At 40.6% G+C, this 27,091-nt stretch overlaps 4 protein-coding genes across 6 annotated transcripts; 2 read left to right on the top strand and 2 right to left on the bottom strand.

The window, feature by feature from the left end:
* Positions 1-704: 704 nt before the first annotated feature.
* Positions 705-12,788, top strand: cabp2b (calcium binding protein 2b). 3 transcript variants are annotated; one of them, XM_055224940.1, is made up of 7 exons: positions 705-788; positions 1,721-1,984; positions 11,384-11,414; positions 11,492-11,623; positions 12,066-12,175; positions 12,380-12,527; positions 12,612-12,788. In XM_055224940.1, the coding sequence occupies exons 1-7, from the start codon at positions 705-707 to the stop codon at positions 12,635-12,637; spliced, it is 795 nt and encodes a 264-aa protein (XP_055080915.1). In that variant the 3' UTR covers positions 12,638-12,788. The 3 variants fall into 3 exon arrangements, with proteins under 3 accessions (XP_055080915.1, XP_033830069.2, XP_055080916.1); XM_033974178.2 differs by lacking the exons at positions 705-788; positions 1,721-1,984 and adding exons at positions 8,926-9,069; positions 10,089-10,259; XM_055224941.1 differs by lacking the exons at positions 705-788; positions 1,721-1,984 and adding an exon at positions 8,926-9,069.
* A 590-nt stretch (positions 12,789-13,378) lies between these two features.
* On the bottom strand, positions 13,379-14,997 carry crybb1l1 (crystallin, beta B1, like 1). Its single transcript, XM_033974176.2, has 6 exons — positions 14,909-14,997; positions 14,722-14,819; positions 14,532-14,650; positions 14,317-14,449; positions 14,097-14,239; positions 13,379-14,005 (listed from the first exon to the last, which is right to left on the bottom strand). Exons 2-6 carry the CDS (start codon positions 14,812-14,814, stop codon positions 13,834-13,836), a joined length of 660 nt encoding a protein of 219 aa, XP_033830067.1. The 5' UTR covers positions 14,815-14,819; positions 14,909-14,997; the 3' UTR covers positions 13,379-13,833.
* Positions 14,998-15,924: 927 nt separating this feature from the next.
* On the top strand, positions 15,925-20,088 carry cryba1l1 (crystallin, beta A1, like 1). The gene is made up of 6 exons (XM_033974177.2): positions 15,925-16,042; positions 16,405-16,487; positions 16,885-17,003; positions 17,758-17,899; positions 18,396-18,538; positions 19,379-20,088. Exons 2-6 carry the CDS (start codon positions 16,413-16,415, stop codon positions 19,524-19,526), a joined length of 627 nt encoding a protein of 208 aa, XP_033830068.1. The 5' UTR covers positions 15,925-16,042; positions 16,405-16,412; the 3' UTR covers positions 19,527-20,088.
* Positions 20,089-20,261: 173 nt separating this feature from the next.
* On the bottom strand, positions 20,262-25,817 carry LOC129456578 (uncharacterized). The gene is made up of 6 exons (XM_055224760.1): positions 25,458-25,817; positions 24,723-24,844; positions 23,427-24,649; positions 22,053-22,835; positions 21,675-21,767; positions 20,262-21,546 (listed from the first exon to the last, which is right to left on the bottom strand). Exons 2-6 carry the CDS (start codon positions 24,823-24,825, stop codon positions 20,866-20,868), a joined length of 2,883 nt encoding a protein of 960 aa, XP_055080735.1. The 5' UTR covers positions 24,826-24,844; positions 25,458-25,817; the 3' UTR covers positions 20,262-20,865.
* Between the last annotated feature and the right edge of the window lie 1,274 nt (positions 25,818-27,091).

The following is a 27,091-nucleotide window of genomic DNA, read 5'->3' as shown; positions in this document are numbered from 1 at the left end:
AGTAGACATACAGTATGCTAAAGATGAAGTCAGTGTTGCATATATTCTTATTTGCATCAACTAAACTGAGAAATATTTTACCTTTTGTCAGCGTTGATGGGAATTCAGAGTGGAAGAGGAGGAGAGAGAGAGGTCGGTGTGTGAGAGGTAGATAACGTGAGAGACCAGTAAAGTTGGGGAGGTATAGAATGACACCTAAAGGAGCTGGGATCGGCAACGAGGGCAGAGGTGCAGGAACCCAATCCCGCAGCCAAGACTACTGCTGATGATAAAAACCTGCTCACCTGAAACACACTCCGAGACCGAAATCTAGACAAGCAGCATGCAGCACTGAGGAAACCAACCAGAGCAGTAACTTGGATTTTTCACATTTCATTTACAGGAAGAAAGAAGCATTTGGACAGTTATATTTCACTACACACTGGAGTTTTTTTTTATAGCTTTTATATCTGGAGCAGGAAAAAAGTTTTTGCTAACTTTGCGCAACTTTTTGGGTGGCACATTTTAATATTTTTGATTCTATTATGAGCTTTCTTGCAGATTGTGTGTGCAGGTTGAGATTTAAGACATAAAAGTAAAAAAAAAAAGCAAAACAAGGCAGCGTTTAGGGTCAGCTGCAGCGGAGGAGAGAGGAGTGAGGCGGGTGAGGGAGGGGGTGTGGGTGAGCGAGAGAGAGGGAGCGTCGGGATCACCGCGGAAACAACATGTTCATGATCATTCGGGAGACACCAGCAGCAGGAGGCGCTCCGGGTGCTATGAGCGCTCCGCCCGAAAGGACTGCAAAACAGGTGCGTGGACAAATCTAATGGCTGTTCTTTTACCAGAGAGATAATGCAAAGGTAGGGCATCTGAAGGGGTTGGATAATGCTTAAACAATGAAAAAAAAGCTAACAAAAGATGCTTTCTTTTTAATCAAAGCAAAGTGTTAAGAGTCTATTGGAGAATTTGAATATAGACTCGCTTTTATTTTAATTTTTTCATAGTATTTAGTTGTGTCTGGCTAAACCCTTTATATTCCACATAAGCATTGTAAGTTAATTTATTCATTCATTATTATTCTAAATCTTCAAAAGTTTCTAATTGAAATACAGAAATAGGTCCAAATCACACAAAATTTCCCCGTATATATAATTTAGTTGGCCTGTCGTTATACACTATTTGGTTGGCGGTTCAAATCCTGCTCTCGACATACTCATCATTGGTTGAGTGGTCAGATCCACAGCTTCCACAGATGAAGGCTGTCGTTGTGTCCTTGGGCAAGACACTTAACCCACCTCACCCCCATTGTTCTTGTACACTGGTGTATGAATGGGTGAGTGGTTATTTAATGTAAAGGGCTTTGAGCGCCTCTGTGAATAATTTATTGGACCCTGGTTTTGGTTGCACCTAATTATGAATCTACAATGAAATGCAAATGTAATATTACTTTTAATCTGTTTTTACATGTATTATAACTTCCTTAAAGGGACTCATCTTGTGCACTGCAAACCAAGAGTAAAACAGCCCATATAAAATGTTAATAGAGCTCTCATTTGTCTTGTTTCCTGGAAAGTGACAGAAGCCCTGCCTAATTCACATGCATTTTAAATGTCCAGGTGTCATATAAAGGACACTGAGCCTCATATTTTGCACACTGTGACATAACTGTACCGGGCTTGCGTGTACAGTCTCTTTTTTTCCCCCAAATGTCGTAACTGTCCCTCTCCTATTCCGTCTAAAGGTTCAAGCTGCGATCAAGAAGAAAGTGGAGAAGCAGAAGAAGAGAAGAGACGGGCAGGAAAAGACGTCCGGCGAAGTCCCAACGCCGCAGACGCGTCGACAAAAGAAAGTGGTGAGGCCAAACCCCACCGTGGAGGAGGCGCACGCACTAGAGAAGACCCTGGAGGAGCTGATGGAGGGACCACACCGAAAAGAGCCCGAGGAGCCAGAGAAGGAGGCGGAGCCAGTGGACCTGCTACCCATTGTCACCTCTGTGTTCGGACAGGTAAGAGCTGCATAAATTTGACTTTATCCCATTATGAAGTTACTCAAATGTTCTATATTTTTTTTTATATAGACACAAAAGGCTATCGTATCAAAACATTGTAATTCACATAGAGCATTTCTGTCTTCATCTTATCAGTTTTGGTCTAAAAAGTAACTGTTGAACCTGCATGATTCTATGGAAATACAAAGTTGAAACCATACTCTGGACCATTTCGGTGTTAGATACGTTTGTGCCAAACTGTGGAATATTATAGTCAAAGAATATTTCCATGGAGACAAGCAGGTGCCCAAATAAGAGTCAGGTTTGTTCAAAGTAAAGATGCAACACTTAAAATGCCAAAAAACAACAAACAAACAAAGGGAAAAAAATACCTTTCATGGCTTTAGATGTTATTATAGTTCTATTATTTGGCTTTATTTGGAGTGTCCCTGCCCTCAGAGTACTATTAAAGTTATATGAAGTCGCAGGCTACTGTTCTGGGCTTGTGTTACCAAACGCTTTATGTAAGTGCGTAGTAGAATCGTCCTCTGTGTGGGCCCATGTTGCGTGGCTCAAGTTCTGCGGCTGATTAAATGTCTTTCCAGCCACATGATTGAAACTCTAAGCCCCGAATACAAATTTAAAACCATCTCATCGGAGTTACACTTTTTGTCTGGAGCCCCACCTGACCCCCTTCCCTCCCTCTGTCCCCTCCCTCCTTGTCCTTAACATATAGGCTACTTTAATTACCTACATGTCACTAACGACTGTGACAGCTGCTGTGACCCAAACCACTCCAAACAGGACTAAAGCTGAGAAGATAGCGTGCGTTTGGGGGGGGGTTTAAGCTTCCCTGCATTGGAAAACATGACGGAAGTGTAATCCTTACGGGATACAGACACTGCCAGTCTGACATCTGATAAATCACTGAAGGCATTGTGCGTTGGTGTCAGCTCAAATATGGAACAACACTGGCACGTATAGGTTTTACACATCTGTCACTTAACATGTGGATTCTGGCGGTATCATGTTGAGTTAAGCTGGGAAATGTATGGACTTGTGTTTTGAGTAGGAACGCAAACAGATTACGTTTCACTCACTACAAAGCGCTCATTGCCTTTTTAGAAACAAGTAACCTGATCCCAGCTGAAGCCAGGTCAAAAACAGGAAGTCATTATTACTGAGATGCTCACGAGAAGTCAACCGTGATGTAGTTGATCCTAATTAGGGGGACTGGGGTAACTGACAAAAGAGCTGGTGACGCAAAGAGAGGCCCCGGTTATTTTAAGAACCTGAGAGACAGCCCATCAGTCATTATGTTTACATGTGTAGAGGTTGCATCAAAAGCTTTACCTTCACTGACCGCTACTTTTAATTATAAATGAAAAAAAATGGCCTCTTCTTAAATGTATGCATAAATTATTCATGTTGTTTAACGTATCGACTCCAGAGAAATTGTTGCATCTGCGTCTTGGTAGTTTAAAGTTGATTTGGTTGTGGAAGTAAACCGTGGTGGAAGGTAATGAAGTACAAGTAGTAAAGTATTGGACTTAAGTAGAATTTTTAAGTATCTGTACTTTGGTGAAGTACATTTTACAGTGGATACTTTTTACTTTTACTTCACTACATTTGAGAGCGGTATCTGTACTTTCTACTCCTCTACATTTTTTAACAGGACTGAAAAGTAAAAGTACTTTTCATATTATTTGAGGCGTTATTTTTATCATACTCATGGTAACATCTTGACTAAAGTTTTTTGAGTACAATTTTCGGCTTTGAGCAAAAGAAAAATAAATACACAAAATTCATAATTAAGAAATGTATTCGTATTGTTGACCAAAATATGTATCATTTTAAATCTATATTTACCGTATTTATTATTTATTATGTTTTTAATACATATTTATTATGTTTTAATACATCTACATTTAAACTACATTTACACTTTAACAAATTAACAACACTTGTGTGAAATACTTTTTAAATGGGCACTTAAATACTTTTCCTTAATTACATTTTTTCATGTGGTACTTTTACTTTTATTTGCGTATTTCTTTGCTCCGGTATCTGTACTTTTACTTAAGTAACAAAATTGAGTACTTTTTCCACCTCTGCAAGTAAATCATGTAGTCTTATATTTGAGTAAATATTGTTTTCCTCAACACAAGCGCATTGTAAAAACATATCTTTGTGACAAAAATCAAACTCAGAAACGTGTAATTAAGAGCCTTGTGAGTTGCTGTAAGACGCTTTGGGATGAGAGCTGATTGGCTGTTCTTTGGTGGTCCAGCCTTCTTCTATTTTCTGTCTGAAAAAGTTCTTTTAAAGCTATGATAGTGGTTAAAAAAATAAAAATAAAAAAATCCATGCATGTAAATACAATGTGCCAAAGAGTTTGCGAGAACTGAAAACTAAAACCAACTTCCTCCTTTCACAGTCTGAAAATCAGGTAGTATAAAAATGTTGTAATATGACAGTGAATACTGTTTTTATATATTTCGATATATAAAAATAAAAATCAGATTACATAGAGATTAGTATCCATAATCTGCCTTTTATTTCATTGTTCTGACCCATAGGAACATGCTGGTTCTGTATGATCCGGTCTCCTCTGTCCATAGACCCTCACCTGATCTCACATTACAGGTCGATCTGTAATAGAGATGCACCGATACGATACTGGGATAAGATATCAGCTTCCAAATATCGCTTCAGTCGATATCCTGGTTGGACATATACATTGATGTAATTAGATCATTTAATCCAAGTCTCATAATGTTTGAACTTGTTGTTTATTCAGAGCTGTTTTGTGGTTACTTGAGGGATAAATAACAGCTGCGTATCACATTTGAATCAGTTTGTCTTAAGTTATTTGTGTTTTAAGGAAATAAATGTTGTTTTCAGTCTCTATGCTGGTTTTGCTTCATATCAGATATAGGCAGATCCTTAAAGCTCTTGTACTGAAATCGGTATCAGAACTGAAAAAGCTGGACTGGAGCATCCCTAATCTGCCCCGTGCTGCACAAACACTGTTATTCTAAGATCACTTTACTGTTGTTGTACCATGCTCACCCACAGAAGACATGGACAGCTACTATTACAAGTACATGCCACTAAATTAACCTACCACTGGTGGAGTTACAGCCGGTCATGTGCCGACTCGGGACATGCAATTGAAAAGTAAACAAAACACAGTGTGGACAAAGCTGTGGGTCCAGCATTAAAGAGTCATTCACATAAAATATTAAAATGGTGGAGTTTAATCAGACCTAATGGCTCTGCTCAGGTCTTTGGTTATTTAGAGACGGACTTAATGTTGGCCCAACTTGTGTTGTCTTTAGACAGATCAAGTGATGTTTACAGTGTGCGCTTGGATAGACTCAGTGGTGAAAGGTAGAGAATTACAAGAAGTAGAAGTACTGTACCTAAGTAAAATTTCTAGGTATCTGTGCTCTACCTAAATACATTTTACAGTAGATACTTTTCACTTTTACTTCACTACATTTGAGAGCAGTATCTGTACTTTCTACTCCTCTACATTTTTAACTAGACTGAAAAGTAAAATGTACTTTTCATATAATTTGCGGGGTTATTTTACCATGTTCGTAGTAACATCTTGACTAAAGGTTTCAACTTCAAGCCAGGGTAAGAGAAGACACAAAACCCCACAATGCCAAACCTGATGTAAAGACAAGTATAATTTGAAATGAAATATAACAATAACCTAATTATCCTAATGCAATAGTTTGAGGATAAATGCTCATTTCATGGTTTTCTATAGAAATTACAGAATATAAAACTAAAATTAAACATCGTTGTGCTATTAGTATTAAGGCAATTTATTTATAGAGCTCTTTTCATACAAAACAGCAAATCTGTGTGCTAAAGAGGAGGAATAAATACAAGGACCACTGTAAAAATATAGTTAAAAAATATAAAAATATAAACAAAAACATACAAATAAGAAAATATATTAAACTGAAGCTTATTAATTAAATACAAAGGTTCCTTGTCTCACAAATTGTAGTAAACTATGAATGTGACTAAAGGCATCTGTCCCTGCCTGGTCTTAAGTCTGGGCACTAGTAGCGGTCACATATGTGCAAGCAGTTTCACTTTTTCCCCCCGCTCAAAGTGCTTTTTAATAGTTGAAAGTAAAAGTGCATTGATATCATGACCCCTGTCACATTTGGTGGTATAAGTCCCTCTGCTTAAGCTCCATATCTGTCCATGAAAGAACAGCCACATTTCAGCTTAATGCCAGTGCAGCTGTTAGAGGAACTCCCTCAATCAGCCTGTGCTACAGCGGCCTCTGGTGGTGATGATCTTGCAATACACCATTCTACAGAAGTAACTGAATACATGCACTGAGATTACTGTTCAGAATACAGATTATGAGTAACTGTTTTCTGGTACAGTTACTCCAAAAATCAAAAGCACATTGCAGTACTTGATCGCACAACATAGGCTTGAACTGCAGGAAACTAGTGAGAAAAATATAACACAGCCCTTGTGGTGAGGCAGGTGATATTTTTCCCACTCCAATCAGTGAAAGAACATGCAGAACAAACAGTGAAACAAACTTAAAGCTGTTTTTAATCCTATGTTGCGTATTTACATTTGAACGCATATAGTTCTATTTTTTTCTCTTATTGAGGTCCCATATAACATTATTTCTTTCACATTTCAGTTCAGCTAAGATTCAGTTGTATTTGACAGTATTTGAGCAACAGAAGCTTCAACATTTTTTGACAACCCTAAAATGAAAAAAGTCTGCCTTAAAAGTTGCATTATTATTATTATTATTATTATTATTATTATTAGTAGTAGTAGTAGTAGTAGTATTATTAGTATTATTATTAGTATTATTATTATTATTATTATCATTATTGCTATTATTATTATTATTATTATCATTATTGCTATTATTATTATTATCATTATTGCTAATATTATTATTATCATTATTGCTATTATTATTATTATCATTATTGCTATTATTGTTATTATTATTATTGCTATTATTATTATTATTATTATTATTATTATTATTATTATTATTATTATTATTATTATTATTATTATTATTATTATTATTATTATTATATATCTGTGTTTGTGTAGATTTGTGGCAGATGTGTTGCAATCTTTGGTTAGTTCATGATTCCAACTCTTTCTAAAGCACCACGGCGATGACCCCTCATCAAAGGTCATCAGATTGTGTAACAGCTTAAACACAAAATATTAAGAAGGAATGAGAGCCTCGTTCATCCTGCCACACCATATGACATAGGAACCTGCCTCAAAATACACTGAAAATAAGGTTGGCTCAAGTACAAACGGAATAATAAATACTTGATTAATTTATGCGACTGCAGAAAAGTTTGATGCGTTTATGAAAACAGCCAGAAAACAAAATTCAACACACATCTTTTTCAAAATCACTACATTTGACGCCTTATAAGACCTCAAAATATGCACAAAGTAGTTTTACTTTTTACTCTAGTATATTTACAAATGGGAACTTGAATACTTTTATGAGTTGATTTTTTCATGGTACTTTCACTTTTACTTGAGTATTTTTTGCTCTGGTATCTGTACTTTCACTGAAGTAGCAAAATGAAGTACTTTCCTCTTCCTTTCCCTATTTTGTCCTAGTTCGTGTTCTTCCTTCTGTTGTATTTGCACCTTTTCTGCAGTTTCTATGGAGAGTTATTGATTTTCCTTGAATGTTCCATAGTTTAGCATTAAAAGGGTCTATCTTGCATTTACTTTAATTATTTTACATTACTCAAACTTAAAAGCATCTTACTTATTTTTGCCTCATTGTTAATTTCTCTTGATCAGTGTATCTTTCTCAGTAATCTAAAAGCATAAGGATTAACCCCAGTTCATTTATATGCTCTTAATTCCCCCTTCAACACAGATAAACCCACTGCATCTGAGCGTGAGATGAGGGGAGGATGAGGGGAGGAGAGGATGAGACGAGGAGAGATGACAGGAGGGAGGGAGAGGGAGGGGGGGGTGACAGGAGGGGGAGAGGATGGAGAGGGAGGAAGAGAGAGAGAGGGGAGAGGAGGACAAGAGGGTGAGAGAGAGGGAAGAGAGGAGGGGCTCTGAGATAGGGAGGAGAGAGAGAGAGGGGGGGATGACAAGAGAGGAGAGAGGGAGAGAGAGAGAAGGGGTAGAGGGAGAAAGAGAGAGAGAGGAGGGAAGGGTGAGAGGAGGACAGCATGAGAGGAGGGGAGATGACAGGAGAGAGAGAGAGTGGGAGGGAGGGAGAGAGGAAGAGGGAGAGAGAGGGAGGGGAGATGACAGGAGGGAGAGAGAGAGAGGGGAGGGAGAGAGGTGAGAAGAGGGGAAGAGGAGAGGGTGAGAGAGAGGGAAGAGAGAGAGAGCAGAGGAGGGGAGATGACAAGAGGGGAGAGAGGGAGAGAGAGAAAGAGAGAAGGGGTAGAGGGAGAATGAGAGAGAGAGGCAGCAAGAGAGGAGGGAAGGGTGAGAGGAGGACAGCGTGAGAGGAGGGGAGATGACAGGAGGGAGAGAGAGGGAGAGGGAGGGAGAGAGGAAAGGAGGGGAGGGAGAGAGAGGAGGGAAAAGAAAGAGAGAGGGGAGGGGAGAGGATGGGAGAGAAGGGGAGAGGAGGGGAGATGGACAGACTGGAGAGTGTGAGACTGTGAGAGAGAGAGTGAGAGAGTGAGAGTGTGAGAGTGTGAGTGTGAAAGTGTGAGAGAGGAAAAGGGAGAAAGAAAGAGAGGAGAAGAGGGTGAGAAGGAGGGAGAGAGAGAAAAAGAGTGAGAGAAATGGGGAGTGACGGGGAGAAAGAAAGAGAGAGAGAGAGAAAGAGAGACAGGAGAGAGAAAGAGAGAGAGATGGGGGGAGGGAGGGAAAGGGAGGATTTAAAACCAGTGCCTCAGCTGTGGACCCACTTCTGTGTCTGCAGCACTGACTTACAGAGACTAATTGGGCTGTAGAATATTTACAACATGATGAACGACAGGATCCTGCTTTTTATCATAAATGTGGCACAGAGGAACACAGGACTTTACTGATGTTATTTGGTGATGGGCAACTGCACCAAACCATCTATGAAAAACAAAAAGGTAGGAACTTTCACATTCACTGACAGATTTTTGTTTAGTGTATTTTTTGACTGATAAAACTTTGATTCTATTTGATGCGTAGAACATTTTGAGAGTTGACAAGACACAAAAAAGACACAAAAAAGAAAAAAAAAAGTTAAATAAAAATATAAGTCAAAAAATAAAATTTAATTAAAACTTAAAAACAACTTGATCAGAAAATATATTTATGTATTCATTTATTAATTAATTATGTTTGGTATAGTTTTGCTGTGAATTTTTAATTGAATTGACTTTAATCCTTAACTTTATTATGTATTTCCTATTTCCCTCTTAAAGTTCCTATATTACACAAAATTGACTCTTGTAAGCTTTAAACCATGTTATAATACTGTTGCTTCATCAAAAACATACCTGGAGTTGTTTAAGTCATACCTTTATCATTAGTCTACATCTCCAAAGCTCAAAATGCTCTGTTCCACCTTGTGATGTCATGAAGTGGGAGTTTTCAAGTTAACATCTCCTTTTACCTTTAGTTCAGTAGAGATTGGCAATTCCAGGTCTGAAATTATCCAAATGATTCTAGCAAAGCTGTATGGAGGTTAAAAACAGAGCGGAGCCCTTCCTGTATTACCACATTACATCACAAGGTGGAACAAATTGTTTTTAAGAGAAGAAATCAGCCTAAATGAGCAGGGTTTGTGTGTTAAACATGTGTGAATGAAACAATATTATAAGATAGATCAGAAAACAGCATGATATAGCCCTTTAACTGAAGAACACATTGTACAAGACGCTGTGAGTCTTATGTAACTCCAGAAGATGTTAGAGGATCAGACAATTAGCAAAATGAGCCTTTGGGATCGGATACGCAAAGTTGTCCAGTGACTGGGCAAAGGCTGATGTGAGAGGATTGCCTCGAAATAAAAAGCAGCTTATGTAATCCAGGCTTACAACTCCACTCTCACTGTGTGTCTGTGGGTCTTATCTGTTTACACAAAGATGATTATGATTAATACTCATAATTGTGTGACTCTAAGGGGGCAAATGACAGCATTAAGGCTCATTCGGAAACAGAGCACCAGCTAGAGGACGATGAAGACCTGAGGGAAAAGCCGTTCAGTGAAACTTTTGGTGCTTTGGTGAAGAACTGCAAGATGCTGCAGATAGTAGGCCCGGCCTGTGTGTTCCTAAGACAAGGGTTTGCGTTCGTATGTAACAAGTTCTGTACTTTAAATCATCCAATTCTTCAACCACCTCATCTTCATTTATATGGGAAGTTTTTCTCTGGTGATGGGTTAAGTAGTGAAGTATCTCATCAACTTGTATCTGACTTTTAGTATAGTACAGAAAAGAGCATTAGAAAAAATGTCTGATGTAGATGCTGCCACCTGCTTGTCGCTATGGATATTTAAATCTTAACCAAGAGTGTTCCGCAGTTTTATCACTCAAAATTACCCTGAAAAACATGCATTATTACTGTGAACATGTGTCAGCTCTCCACAGACCTGACTTATTACTTAGCAATCCATGCTTGTTTCCATGGATGCTTTGGAACATTCCAGGCAAAGCAATAGCCTCCATGGAGACAAGCAGGTGGTGGACCATGAGAAAAGTTACATAGTGCACCTTTACATATTGGTAATGAAAATAAGATAACAAAAATGCAATTCAAAACAGGAAATATAACTCACCGCTACCACTTTTACCACCACTATCACTACTACTACCACTTCCACTACTACTACCTGCCTCTGTGTAATGCTATAGCGTTGTCGTTACATGCCATCACTGAGCCATTTCAAACCCCTTTTAACTTCCACTCACAAACAGTCGATCGTTTCCATGGAAAGACATTGATTGATTTGGCAGCACTATTAGGTTTATTAGGGCCAGTGCGAAGGACAAGCCTGAACGCCCCAAAACATACTTTACATTACTATATATTATTTTCTTTGAGCTATAAATACATACCGTATCTGTATCATCTATTAACAGAGAATTACAGTGCATTTTAATCCTATGCAAGTATACATACATAACACTGATCACTCAAAACACATTGCTTTTTTACATTAGCAAATTGTGCCAGAACAGTAAGCCTGCTTAAACATAGTGTTTGTATGTAGGGGTTTTATTGTTACTCTTTCATTCTCATTGGACTTATCTTACGTGTTTACATTCAATCATATCATTTGTGTTCTCCTATTGTAAAAATGTGTTTAGATTTGGAGGCCCCACACTTGTGATTAATTACATTTGTAAATATTTCCATCTTAAATGTTCTCATGGTGTACTCTGCCTCGTCTCAAACCTGTACATGTCTGCTTCCCAGGACAGGGAGCTGAGGCCCGAGGAGATTGATGGTGAGGTTAAATAAGATCTAACATGAGAGCAGATGCTTGTGTACATGGGCCTAAACATTGCCTTGTGTGTTGAACAGAGCTGCGAGAGGCATTCACAGAGTTTATGAACAAAGACGGATACATCAGTCACAATAATCTGGGCGAGTGCATGAGGACGATGGGCTACATGCCCACGGAGATGGAGCTGATCGAGCTGAGCCAGCAGATCTGTGAGTAAGCCTTAATTACAAAAACATTGGACATGATGTTGTTTATGTTATAATTTAGTGTTTGTTCTCAAGATTATATTCCAAACAGAAAGCAGAATGATCCTCATGAGTCTCTCTCATTTGGGTTGCCAGTTTCAATGTTGAAATCTAATTGGATTGAACCTAAAATCACTCTTTCTGGTCTGAATCTAAACCCCAGCACCTGCAGCCAATGATTAATCAATGCTAGTCCAGCCTCTTCTGCTGCAGTATTTGCTGTCCACATATTGAGAATGAATAAACAGTGTCCTCAGGTTAAGGCACTGGCAACTCAGGTGACTGAAAAAGGTATCACTGTGAAAGCCTAACTACATACAGTGCCTTTAATAATACATTTGTAAATCAATACTGTCATTGTAACATCATTATATGTGATAACAGCATGGTGGTGTCTTTCCTACAGGTGGAGGCAAAGTCGACTTTGAGGACTTTGTAGAACTCATGGGACCAAAGATGTTGGCCGAGACTGCAGACATGATTGGGGTCAAAGAACTGCGGGATGCATTTAAGGAGGTATAGACATGATTGGGGTCAAAGAACTGCATGATGCATTTAAGGGGATATAAATGTGGCTAGGTTGAATGAACTGCGTGATGCATTTAAGGGGGTGTAAACATGGTTAGGGTCAATGAACTGTGGGATGCATTTAAGGAGGTATAGACATGGTTGGTAGTCAAGTATTTTGGGCTGTTTTTGAACATGTTGCTTATGGTGCAGTTTGACTCCAACGGCGACGGCTTGATCAGTTTGGCAGAGCTGCGTGAGGCCATGAAGAAGCTGATGGGGGAACAGGTGACAAATCGGGAGATCAATGAGATCCTGCGTGAGGTGGACCTGAATGGGGACGGGCTGGTGGACTTTGAGGGTGAGGGGGCACAGCTGCCTTTGTTTGTTTGTTTGTATGACAATAATCGCCTTAACTGAACTGTTTCTTTTCCTGTGTTTTTAGAGTTTGTGCGGATGATGTCGCGCTAATGCTTCCACCTGTCAGAGGGGCAGACCGACATTATGCAATAGCTGTTTAAAACACTGAAATGAATGAACATCTGCTCATCGGACCATGGTTTTCTATTAAAGGAAATGTTATAAATATATATAATATATATACAATCATAAGCATCTAAACTTGAAGTGCAATAGAAAAGTACAAAGTATTTCCATCCATTTCTTCCCACTGCCGTGTCGCCCTCACCCCAGACATTTCCTCCAGCTCCTCCAGTGGGACCCCAAGGCGTTCCCAGGCCAGCAGAGAGACATAGTCCTTCCAGTGTGTCCTGGGTCTCCCCCTGGGGCCTCCTCCCGGTGGGACATGCCTGGAACACTTCCCCAGGGAGGCACCCAGGAGACCTCATAGTTGCATATCGTGACTGTTTTTTTATTTTTATATATCAGTGTTCGTTGTATGAGTATAAGATATTGTTTTTGAGGTCATTTTATAATTTATGCAAAGCATTGAATAAATGAACAACCCTTTGTCCCTTGTCACCCTTTGTTTTTTTCAGTTACAGAACGGCGTCCCATGAACTTATCACAAGACCATTATTTAAGCCACAATGCCATTCTAATAAATGCTGATTTTATTCAAAGTACACAAAAAACTTTACTTTGACAGACATCGTGTAGATGTATTTAAGTTTATTGAAATTAAATTTAGGCTGTGAATAAAATTCTATACAGAATTTATTCAACAATTACAAAAAAACAATACAAAAAATGTATGAGTTCATGATTTTTCTTTTTATTGAAAACTTGGCCAGAAATCTGTACAGCAGAAAGGGTGTCCAATGCACAAGGGTTAAAGGCAGGGGCAGAGGACTCAGTTTCCCATGGTGCATCACACCCTGTGCTGAAAATTGTGTTTAAAAGCATCTGTCTTGCTTCCTCTTTGATGTTTCATAAAAGAGTGAAGAGGATGAAGCGAGGGACTACAAAGGGGGAGATAGAGGTCATTACCGCTCGGCTCGGAGGGGAGAAAGAGAAAGTCGAGGCAGAGGAAGTCAGGGAGGCCCATTATGGGCTGAGTGGTGTCCATCTCCGCTGGTCAGAATGTGTCAGGTCAAATACTGACCCAAAGCCCCAGAGGAAAAGCTTCAGTGGTCTCTCCCCCTCTCTCTCTTCCTCCGCCCCTCTCCCTCACTCCCACTCTTTCTCTTTCTCTCCTTCCCTGAGCCTCACTTGCTGGCCATGGTGTAGCAGCCCTGTTGGTGCCACTGCATGTCGCGGATACGCCTCACAGACTGGAACTGAGGGCAGCGGGCGCCATACTCGTTGAAGTGCCTGTAGTCGCCCTTCTCCAGAAGGTACTGGCTGCCACGGTAACCAGGGTACTGGTATCCCACCCAGCTGTGCGGGCCATGGTATCAGTGTTAGTATATGTGAAATGTATACATAGTATAATTTAAACTGCAGCAAGTTGTGCTGTTTAAAGACTTACGTTCCACAGCTGACGATAATGCTGCCCACTCTGTCAGTGAAGCCATAAGAGAACAGACTGGGGACATCGTCGTCCATGATCTCCATCTTGCGGCCCTTGAACTCTCCCACCTCGTACAGGCAGATCTTGTGCTTCTCAGGGTCCTAGAATAGAATTTCATAGAGGTGTATTAATATTAGCAGAACATAAGCATTTAAAACAAACAAGAGCCATGTGATACCATTCGGACAGGTCTGAAGGACAGCAGGTAGTCGTTCCTCTGGCAGTTGCTCCAGGAGTCCCAGCGGGGGTACTCTCCTTTCTCCAGAATGTACATCTCTCCACAGAAGTTCATCTGCTCGAAGCCCACGAAGCTGCAGACCCAGCTCATTTAAGTGATCCAATAATGTGTTTCTAGAATATGTTTTTATTGTATTCAGTCAGCACATCACTTACGGTCCACACTCCACACGCAGAGAGCGCACACGGTCCATGCCCATCTCACACACATTCATGCACTCGTTGCTGATCTCGATCATACGACCTTGGAAGTTCTCCTGGTCGAACACGTACATCTGGAGCAAGCATAGAAATAAGCTTTGTACATTTTAAAGGACAACAACTTAGTGAAGTTTGTTTCACAAACCTTGTAGGACATCATCCCCATCTCAGACTTCTTGCTCTGAGCAGCCTTGCCGTCAGTCTGAGAAGAAGTCTTGGACTTATCTCCACTGGACATGATTGCTGAGAGAGAGGCTCTGTTATTAAACTCTATATTTATATTGGACAATAACTTATTAATTATTTAATCAGTGATTTAATAATGGCCTTACCTGTCTGTGTGTGTGCCTGTGACGAGCCTCACTCAGAGTGTGTGGGCTCGGACTGAGCCCCTCCCCTTTATACTCTGGCGCTCACAGGGCCAGGATTACCCCCAGAGAAATAAACCTGCTGAGGTCAGTGACGCCGCACAAAAGAAAGTCCTCATCATCACAGACATGGACACGCGTGTAGACGGGATGCGTGTAGATGCACACACGTGTAGACGGGACGAAAGCAGCAGACACGCTGAGAACAAGCTGAAGTTCAAAGACAAACCTGAGACATTCTCAAACGACCATCTGAATGTTTCTGCTGTTTGTATCTGTGACCTTACACTCCTGAACCTGCATCAAATGGATTTTATTATGACTTCAGACAAAATACTTCAGTGCTATAATACTCATATGTTACTTTCATCTTTATACTGGACTGGTTGTTGTCATGCCACTTAATGCCTGTTGTTAGAAGTGTACAGTGTAGGTTATATGCATTGTATACTGATTGTGTTTCAACTATTGCAATAAAATAAAAACAGCAGAAGTGAATAGTCAAAACACAATAGTTACATTTATGGAATAAAAATGTATAGAGATAAAGTTAGGGCATTAGACACAACAGTGAATACATTATTATTATAAAGACCTTTAGGCACAGAGTTAAAAAAAACAAAAATGTAGTTGTCCAAACTTGCCTCAAAGGTTTTATGATTTCTATGGAGATACAGTAGGCAGTAATTAACAGTATACAGAACTGTTTAACCCTAGAACGTTTCCACATGGCTCGAGCTCTTGTCTGACCCCAGCAGTGCCCCTCTACGGCGCGTCTAATCCCCACATTCCACGCGCTTTTGTCCCTTGCCACGCGCCGTACTGCTGACCAGCGCCCGAACTAACCCGAGCGCCTTTGTTTGACCACTATGGGATGTGCTGAGCTGGCCCCCCGGCAGGACAACACTGTAACTGCAGCCACTCGCGCGCGTAGCCCCGGGGACGCGCAGAGTGCATAGGCCCAACCAGAACCGTGAGCGCGCAAGCATCCTGGAGCGCAGGTATAAAACTGTAGCGCCAGGATGTGTCCAAGCTCTACGCGAGGCCGGCGGCAGGCGCGTTCCACTCCACAACTCTTCCAATAAGTGCCAAACATAGGTAAGGATCCATCTCTGCTTTGTACACAGCTCAGGGCCGCACTGTGCACTCAAAAAACAAAAGCACTCTCTCACACACCTGTAGTATCACATGAAAGAAAATAACTCCATTGTACACTGCATTCTGTTGAGCAAAGAAGCTTATAAATAACATTTTCTAGTTGATATTTCAAGTATATATTGAATTTACTGTTATGATCATATTTTAATAGTCATATTTGTATTGTATTGTAAAAGAGTTTTATCTAAAAGTGTACAGTACAAGCTGAGTTGACAAATTATACTTAAAAATAAATATAAGTATGCACAAAAGTGATGCAAAACCCAATATATAATTCTTTCATATCTGATGCCACTGTCCAGGAGCTAAGATGTACCGAACTACAAGATCCCCAATGATGCAGCCAATGGTCAACTCTGGAATGGGCATGGCTCCATTTTTCAAGGTAAAAATACAAAACAGCTTGAGTGTCAGTTCAGTCAGTTATTTGAATTATAATTTGATTACAATTGCAAACAAACCATTTCTGACATGGCCGTTAGTCCAGTGAGGTTCATCTGATCTTCTGCTAATTTATTTGAATAGAGTCATTTTCCCCGACTGAGGTTTAATTTGTTTTCATATTATATCGTTCTTCGTTCTGTCCCACTAACTCAATGTCAAGTCACTCAGAGTCAAATATAAACCAGCTTTTAAGACATGAATTCAAAACAATACAAGGTTAGTTTTAGACATTTATGACCCAAATATTCGTGATTTATATATTTTTTCTTCCATTAAAACAGTTTGCTAAAATTACTTACCTCTTGCTTGTTGTTGGTACGATCTTCTGTCCTTTTCAGGTGACTGTGTTTGAGCAGGAGCACTTCCAGGGAAAGTGTCTTGAGTTCACCTCGGAATGCTGCAACATCCAGGAGTGCGGCATGGACAATATCCGCTCCATCAGGGTCGAGAGCGGAGCGTAAGTCTGACGCCAACTGTGAAAGAAAGTTTAAAATAATGAATGAGGAGGAATGCAGGAGTAGGTCTTACGAAAGTGTTGAATCCAGAGAGACTGAACTAGGAATGGTTTTGATATGTACAGAGGAAGAGATGCCAGATTAGAGGCATTGAGGAACTTTAACTGTAGTTTTCCATCGATTTGTGTGAAGAGGATGCGGAGGATAGGGTCACGTGATTCAATATGGAAAATGGAGAGACTGTAGTTAGAGCAAGTATTTCAATTGTTTTTAAAAACTAATTCAAAAGGCATGAAACATACATTATTTTGCTCTCATGGCGTAGCAGATCTGGCTCACCTGCAGTGGTCGAATGTAACAAAGTACAAGTAGTAAAGTACTGTACGTTTTGATGTGACACTTTTACTTGAGTATTTTTTGCTCTGGTGTCTGTACTTTTACTTAAGAAACACAATCGAGTACTTCTTCCACCACCGCTCACCTGTAACCACTCATAAAGGATATAAACAATAATTAAAATAGTAGTGCTTTGTTGCATTGTAAATTTTCTTTAAAAACATTTTTGGAATAGAAAACGTTAAACATTTAGTTAGAACCAAATGGTGGCACCACTGGTAGGCAATCAGACAGAAAATGGAGCATGTAACAGCAGGTATATACAGACCAAAAAGATCAAAAGATCAAGGTCAATTTAAATTCACCCCATGATGATAATCTGTATTAATCTGATTAATCTATACCTCTGTTTTCTTTCAGCTGGGTGGGTTACGAGCACCATGACTTCCAGGGCCAGCAGTTCATCCTGGAGAGAGGAGAGTACCCGCACTGGGACTCCTACAGTGGGAACATCTCATACCACGTGGAGCGCCTCATGTCCCTGCGCCCCATCTACTGCGCTGTATGTACACAACAACAAATGATCTAATACTATGTTGAGAATGGAAATAACTATATGTATGCAACATTTGAATGCACTATTTTTGATACAGTAAATTTGTTGTGGAAGGTCACGTAAAGTAAGTAGTAAGCACTAAAGTACTGTAATTAAGTAGGCGTTTTCATGTGATACTTTCACTTTTTCTTGAGTAACTTTTTACCTTTGTATCCGTATTTTTACTTGATTAACAAAATTGAGTACTTAATTTACCATTGACAAAAACCTAAATGTATGTAAAGTTTAGGGATGTCAGCCCAAAATCTAGTCCAGCTATCTACATTTTAAACTGAGAAAGCAATTCATATAAAATGGTTTCAATATTTTGAATCAAAAAGTTTCCAGTTTAAACTATGAATATGAAAGCATTCACTTTTTCTTTTTTTACCCTACAGTTGAACCTAGATATAACAGGATTGGTCTCTTATCTTCTGTTTATCTTGCTTTTGCTCTTTTGCAGTCCCATCAGAGCAGTCGCATGATGATTTTTGAGAAGGAGAACTTCCTGGGGCGTAATGTTGAGATCTGTGATGATTACCCGTCTCTGCAGGCCATGGGCTGGATGTGGCCCGAGGTCGGCTCCATGCACGTGCAGTGTGGCGCGTAAGTGTCCCCATCAAACCCTGCAAACAAGCGCAGGCATTCACATTCAGTTTCTAGTCTAATCTTAAAAAATCTGAACAGGCCTTTCAGATAGCAGTTAGGATCTGTTTTGAGCACTCTGCACTATGTAACATTTCTTGTGTTATGACTTTGCCTGGCATGTTCCATAGTATGGTACTGAATATCTATATTACATTAATATAGTATCTATTTTGCATTTATTTAATCAAAAGTGGTTGTATTGCACAAAAATAACTTACAAAATATACATTATTACTGTGAGCAAGGTCACCTCCCCACAGATCTCACCTGTAACATGGCCTAGTGGGTTACCCGGTTGTCTTCATGGAGATAAAATGCCACAGTGTAGAACATTCCAGGCAAAGCAGCATAGTGCATCTTTGGGTAAAAATAATAGTTTTTTTATGTATTGGTGATTTAAATCCCTCACATACATAAATCAACAAAATCTACTTAAGTTTCATTGTACTGTGTAGTAATATTAGGCTTCATCAATAAATGCATCAACACAACATTCCCGTATAATTGATAAACTGAGGATAACTTTTGTAACATTGATCAAATTGGGTGATAAAGAAACCTCACATTAAACATTACATATAAAAATTATTATGTATTGAGACCTCCTAAGTCACTCTTGTAATTACCCACTACAGACAACCTGAGCTCTTAAATGCACCCGGCCCAGTATGAAGTCTACGCTGTAACATGCCAAACACAATCCCTGAACATGTTTCAAATCCCCAATCCCTCACACTTGCCTCTTGCATGTCCCTAAAATAGCCCTCCACTGACTATTCTATTTATTTGCACTTGCAGCTTTGTGTGCTACCAGTATCCAGGCTACAGGGGGCAGCAGTATATCATGGAGTGCGAGAGACATAGTGGAGACTACCAGCACTGGAGGAACTGGGGGTCCCACAGCCAGACCCCTCAAATCCAGTCCATTAGACGCATCCAGCACTAAGTCTAAACAAGATAAGATAAGACTGAGGACAAGAACAGCACAATTTAAAGACCTACCCCTTTTAATGCCTCCTTATCAGCACTTCTTTCTTCTCTTCTTTCTTTAACCTTGACTTGAGCCACGACCCCTTGACCTCTGAACTCTCAACTTTGCAGCCAAAACAGTGATAAGAGATGATATCGCACTGGGGGAAAAAAGAAACACAAGCTCATATACATATACACACAGCAATGTATTTTATTTGGAGAGAGGTCCCTGCATGTTCAACACTTACCTGCATCTAGGCTGTGCTCTGCAAATGAGAAAATCTGAAAGACCCCAAATGGCGCCCCCTATCCAGAAAGTTTTCCCCAGTAAGTGCAGCGCAGATGTGGCACAGGGTTGTGTGTAGGAAGTTGATCCACAGGTTGAGAACTAATAAAAGTCATTTTCACTTCACGTTTTTCTTTGCTCTGTTAAGTTTGTACATGATGTATCTGAAAAGGTGTGAGAGTGGATTTTTGTTTGAAAAGTTTATGATGTACTAAAATATGAAATAAATAAACAGTTGTTTGACAGGAAACCTGAATCCATATGGTATATGGAGGACACCAACAGTAAAATGTTTGAATGGGGGTCGAGTCCAAACCCATAATATTCAATGACTTCATATGTTACAATACATATGACACAATTTAGACATGAAGTAAGGTTAAAACATCAACATGGGCACAAATGATCCCTGATATCGCCTCAGAATGAAAAGGAAATTTATTGTTGAATTATTGGGTTCTGGACAAAACTTTACAATGAAAGGAAAGGAAGAGTTTAAGAGAGAACAATTATAAACTTTGAACAGAGTTACATAATCAAATATGTACAACCAATACAGACATAGTCATATTAACTAAATTAAATTTCCTGATTCCTTTGATGCCAAATTATGCTGTAACTACATCCCATAAAATTGTTAAACTGAACTTTTTTTATCCATTTCCCCATTGGACATCTAGCAAGAACTGCTTTTTAAGTGAGATACTTAAAAACTATTCATCTTAAAACATTTAACACTATATGCTAAACTATATTTTCTTTGACAAAACAGTTTAAAACTAATAAAACATGAAATCTGTCACATTTGACAGATTAAGTGAAGCTTTTCTATTTTTCCTTAAGTTAACAGGAAAAATGAACCGGGTACTCATAAAAGATGTTAAACTAATAAACCGATGATTAGTGATTAACCCTTCCAATGAACTGTAACAGTTAAATTAAATCAAAGGTTTTAAAGCACAAGAGCACAGAACAATAAAAGACAAAAGTGAAGCAATAAGTACACAGACTAGCTTTAAGGCTGCGTTTAAGATGGCACTAGCCGCTCTTTAGGCAACGCCACTGCCTGTTGGTCCAGAGTGTCTGCCTCTGTGTCCTCCTCTGCCTCTGAGGAGTCTGTCCAGCTGAGGAACACTGGAGAGGGGGCGGGACTTGAGCCGCCAATCACATCAATGTCATTGTCCAAATCTTCAGGCTTTCCTGCAGTGACAATGTCTGCTCTGAGAGAGCAGATCATCTCTGTGTGGACCAGATCTTCTCTGTTGAGTCCAGTCTCATTAAAGTCCCCCTCCAAACCTTCCACATCAATAATTGCATTGTTTTCTGTGTCTGTTGAATTTTCTTTATCAATCACATCTGCCTCTCCAGTGTTATTTATTAGCACTGTGTTGCTCGTACTGCTTGGCGAGATTGTCTCTACATCAATGACTTCAGTGTCTGCCGTTTGGGAGGTACTTTGCGCAGAATTATGACAAATTCTTTTTACTTCAACATTGCTGCTCATGTCCTCATTGGAGTCTGAAGCCCTCTTCCTCCCTCTCTGTTCGGGCTCCCTCATGTCTGATCCATTCTCGTCTTCATAGCTTTCCATTTGTTCTTCAACAGTCGACAAAGAAATGCCCCGGCAAGATGGAGAAGGAAGAAGTCCATGCTTTGTGGTTTTACTTTTGTAGTTTGAAAGAGGAACCTCAAGGAATGGAATGGCATCCTGTGAAACGAATGCAAACAACCCTCTTTACTAATGCATGTATATACATACTACACTGAATATATATTCTTACTTTAATATTGTAGAGATGACTGATATTAAAATATTACCGTAATCATGTGTCATACCGTAATCTGTGCTTCCTTAAACCTGCTCCTGATGGGGTAGGTCTTGGTACCCCACAGTTGGGTGGGTGACTTCTTGGCTCTCAGTTCAGCACTCTGTAATACAAACATATTGAACTAACATTTTAACAGATGTTCCGGAATACAAGTCGCCCTACCAGACACGTATTCAGTTCGCTGTCTGTGCTTCATGTAGTTATGTAATGGTAGATTATACATGTTACAGTTCACTTGTTTGACCAATAGATGAAGCTGGTGCGACTTTTTTTTTTTTTCTTCTTCATTATTATTATACTCCAAAGTGACGTATAGTCCGGAAAATAAGGTACATACAGTTTGTTAATGGTGTTATAATATTTTTAGATGATTCATTTGGCAAACCTGGCTGAGCTCTTGGACCTTTATGCTTTCTGGCGGTATGTCTCTGCGCTCCAGTTTGACCACAGGAATCAGCTGCAGCTGCCTAGTAATGCGCTGCTTCACCTCCTCTTTGTTGAGGGCGCCACCCGCAGGCCTCTTCTTGGTCTTGGGTTTCTCCAGAGAGAACAGAAAGTCCCTCTTTCTCCGTGCTGGTCGTTTCCTGGCAGGGCAAGCTTTTTCTGAGTTTTTGCTTTGCTGAGCAAAAATCTGTGCTGGTCCCACTGGGCTGTCAGTGCCACTGGTCTCAGACGTTGTGGACGCGTCGAATCGGATGGGTGTCGGTGTGGCTGAGCAGTGAGGCGTGTGCAGTGAGAGTTGGATGTTGTGTTTTCTGTATTGCTTGACACTGGTGTGAGACTCACTGGACTCTGAGGAGCTCTGTGCTTCAGCCGATTCCAGACACTCAAAGGACTGAAGGAACTGGTCCAGGATGTCTGTGAGCTCCCCTTTATTCTGCTGCTGGAGGACAGGCACCTCGGAGCTGGGCGGATCTCTGCCTCCGCACGCCATACCAACCAGTGTAGTGGTGCCACACTGTCTCTTCTCTCTCTCTATAGCGGCTGGGGCACCATGGTGACAGGTGCTCGAAGTTATTTGAGACTTTGCGTTATTATTCGGTATAATGTCCATCCCCATCATCACCTCCTCCAGCAGTAGGTCGATGTGCTCAGGCTGCTCCTCTGGACCTTGAGCTGTCGGCCATTTAGTACCCCTCCGAGCCCTCTGAGGAGGAGAAACCAGTTCCTAAAACAATAAAGGGGACTGTATGTAGCCTGTGCTCTAGTTAAAAAAAAACGAAAAACATTTTACAAGCACAACTGAACCTGGGTTGACAGAGCTTTAACCTGTATATAAGTTTTTTTTCTCATTCTCAGTATAATGGACAGCCTATACTGCAGCAGCAGAGGCTTCACTAGCACTGATTACAGGTGTAGTGAGGATTCAGATCCAGAGTCCTTTTATTAAACCAACTGGATTTCAGTATTGAAATGAAAGAAATTAAAGAGATTCATGAGAGAGATTCATGTGAGGCATAGTCTGCTTTATATTGAATTATAACATAAACCACTTGGTCATCATGTCCAATGTTTTTCTATTTAAGAAATAAGCATTACATTTGATACCATTAGGAGGTATATTTGATTTGAACATGCCTACCTCGCACATGGGGACACAGACCATGTTCACAGGTCATGTTCATGAAATTTAAAATTAAAATCTTACCTAGAGTCCCTTCAATACAGTATTATTAGGAAGAATAGATAGTGGATTATGGTGATTAACTGGACAAATTTGTTGAAAACTAAAGAAATAGTAGTATAAGGGTTGAGTCACCTGTACAGGTGCACTGATCCCTCTCCTTGGCCTGCCGCGTTGGCCTCTTCTTGCTGCCTCAGACTTGACGCGTATGGTTGCATACTGGTCCATATCCCGCTCGAGGCCCCGCCCCTTTTGCCTCAGTGTACTTCGCCTAGATCTCACAAACTCTCGGGATTTCACATATAGCTTTCTCCCAACCGCTCCGCCCCCCTGTCCTGTTCTGTTCACATACATGCCCCACCTCTGAAGGTACATCTTTGAAAGTTTGCTCACGCCCACATCCTGTACATCCACAGTTTGGGTCAGTCCTCTTCGTCCTCGTGGTCCTCCTCTCATCCCAGATTGTCTCGCCCCTCCCAACCCTACTCCCTGCCTCCTCCTCCCTCGTCTCCTATTAGAGCCCTTTTCATGTTCAGGGTTCAGGAAGTAGTTTATGAATCCTGGTATATTTCCTTCAAACTGTTGAAACCCCTCATCAGCCAATTCGTCCATCCCCGAAGCTCTTCCCATGTTCTGGCCCCAGTGTGGAGTCTCTGCGGCACAAGGCATGGCTTGGTTTGAAATAGGCAAACCATGATTATGAACCGAAGAGTAATCCACAGCAGGGGACAGTGTGGCAACTGACACAGAAGACTGTCCATAGCTGTGACTGTCTTCAATTGGACAGACCACAGACATGGGGACATAAGGGATTTGAAGAGGTTCTGTGTGACCCAGACTCTGAAGTGCATTTAAGTCAATGGTTTCATATGTGATAGGTGGCTGTGAACAAGATGGACTACTGGTTTGCAGGTCCTCAGTCTGTGTCCATATTTCAGTGCCACAAGTGGGCAGTCTCTCTCTCCAGAGCACTGTTGTACCATCTTTCACCTCTCTCCTCCACCCTCCAAGCCTCACCTGATTTTCCCCAAATAACTGAGAGTCAGTCTGCACCGCCACCTCTGTGTACAGACACTCGTCCTGCACTCTTCTGTGTTCACCATCAATGTGAGAGACCTCCACAAGCCCATGAATACCAAGTCTAGCAGCAGCAGAAACAGCCTCACGCTTCTCCCTCTCACCCTCCCCAACCATCTCCCCAGAGTACAGCAACCGGACCAAGTGCAGGAGTGTGCACGCCCCCAGAGACCTGAACTCCAGGAGCCTCTTTTGGGTCGGGGTAGGCGTCTGAGAGAGAGAGGTGGAGAACTGAGAGCTGATAGCTGAGAGCACACAACTGTGAGCTGGCACTGACACTCCTGAAAACATAATAGTGATGCCTCTAGTAATGCTGTATTAGTCACAATGAACCCATAACAAAGTACTTTTTACCATCTGCTTTGAGTACAATGTCACAGAACTGGCTGGACTGCTGCTGTTTCTGCAGCTCTGCGAGAAGCAGGGCCTCAAAGCCCGGTTTTTGGTAACACCACATCTCTCCATGCAAGAAATAACTGGACAGAACAGAAAAAAATCGGTGAATAGTATATCACTTAAGTTTAATGGTGTAGCTCTTGGTTATTTTAATGTGCTGTTAAGTGCCAGTAGTCTGAACTAGCTCTTCCAAAAACAGTACACATGGTGTGAACAGTATGCTATTATTTCATTTTCAAGCTTAGACTTAATACATTTTACTGGCTAAAAACCTAGTAACAACTTGGCCTAACAGTTGCTAATTTCCCCCTGGACAACACTTCAGTCACTTACAGGGGCTGTAACTGACTTAATAAAGACAGGAAATTGAACTTGATTATCATGTATTGGATTTGGCACTTTTGGTGTAAAGAAATACAATAGAAGAGTTTGAGAGGCCATTCCCGTCCTCCCCGCGGCCTGGAGCCGCACGTCAAAGGCACAGCACACCTGCGCTGTTAGCATCAGCACAAGACATTAGCTTTATGAGCTAACACTGTGATTCACATGACAAACAGGGAATTATAGCATAAGAAACAGCGACTATAAACTAACATGTCCTATGCACAAATAGATTACTTGAAATCGATATCTTGACAAATAAAAATTAACTTTAAAAAATACCTGCTGAAATTAAAAGGCGGGTAGACTCACCATTGATTTCTCAGAGTTTGAAAAGGCCTCGTTCCTTGTTAAAATTGCAATTAAAGAGTGCAATAATACATTAAATCGTGATATTTAAAATGTTTACGGAATCGTTTGAGACAAATCAAGAGGTCAGTGATCAGTGTGGTGTCCCAAAAGCGACCTCAGCTGCACTTTGATCACTGACCACTAGAGGGGGTCAGTGTAAAAGAGCGCCACAGACTCAGCTGCACTTTGAACACTGACCACTAGAGGGCGTCAGTGTAAAAGAGCAGCCACAGACTTAGCTGCACTTTGAACACTGACCACTAGAGGGCGTCAGTGTAAAAGAGCAGCCATAGACTCACCACTAAACCACTTGTACTGTATAACGACACATCATCACTGAAATAATTCATTCAATGAGGCAAAGAAAATAGTTTTGCTTTCATATTAAATCGTACAATAAAACATGCTGTAGTTTATCCATGAGTTTCAGTGTGACAAAAAGCACTGTTAAAATTAACAATTTATAATCTATCTTTTAAATGATGAAAACTCCTCAGTGTCATCTATGAACAGGAAGCTGAAACACATGAATACTATAATATGAATGCAAAACAACTAAAATTCAATGTCCATATTTCTGCATCATTTTCAAGATTGAAAGACCTTTGGTCATTCTTTCAAATTCAACTTAACGGACCTCTTATTAATACAACCAAGATTTAGATTGAGAAATATAATCAAATGTTATCTCTTCAACAGATGAAAAACAAAACACATGTTCACTCAATGTCAAAGTTATAATGCATTTTACAAAAAGTAATTTTTACAAGGCACTTCTGAACCCCAATGTCTTCACATTGTCCCATTTTCTGTTGGCGAGTTCGAAGAGGGGACAGGAATGAAGAGTTTTGTAGACCACTGGCCCTCTTGTGTGCTTAGGCTGGGCCGTGGCCAACGTTCATTAAACTTGACAAAGAAAAGTGGGTCTTTAAAGGGCCCTCCATAGATGATATGCTGCATCAAAAAAACCAGGGCCACCACCATGAAGCTGATCAAGAAGAAAGGGATAAAGGGCCTCAAGTGTCTCCAGGCCACCCCACAGCTATAGCCCAAACCACAGAGTGCACTCTGTCTCCCTGTGTGAGTGGTCTTACGGGACGAGTCCGGAGCTGGGGTCCTGTCCCCCTCATCATCAGAGTTAGACGAGGACAGACCTGGGACTTCAACTGACTCCATCAACACAAGCAGGTGTATCCTCTTACACTGCTCTTCAATCAGCACAAACAGCGGGACATTAGACTCTTCCTTACTTCCTCAGACATTATGGCATGACACAAATATTCCTTGTGTGGTATCCGTGTGGTAGAGTCGTCCCGATCCCAGCACCGGAGTTAAAAGTGCCCTGCTTCTATTTGAGCTTAAGGGAGATTTAAAGGAAATGAATAACTGCATGAGAGCCTGAAATAGCTCTGACACCACATGATGGGACACAGAGAGGGAGGGGGAATCTGCAGTGTTTGGTGGTTTCAAGTTTACATGAAAGTCATACAAGCATTACTCAATCACAAATAGTTAGTATGCCTATGGGATTCAATGAGAATTCTAGTAAACACCAGAATTCAGTGTGGGAAGTAACATTAGACTAATCTGTAATG

The sequence above is a fragment of the Periophthalmus magnuspinnatus genome, chromosome 10 (genome assembly GCF_009829125.3).
Source record: "Periophthalmus magnuspinnatus isolate fPerMag1 chromosome 10, fPerMag1.2.pri, whole genome shotgun sequence".
Taxonomy (NCBI): Eukaryota; Metazoa; Chordata; class Actinopteri; order Gobiiformes; family Gobiidae; genus Periophthalmus; species Periophthalmus magnuspinnatus.
Note: the sequence above shows the minus strand (reverse complement) of the source record. Positions and strands in the feature narration are given on the sequence as shown.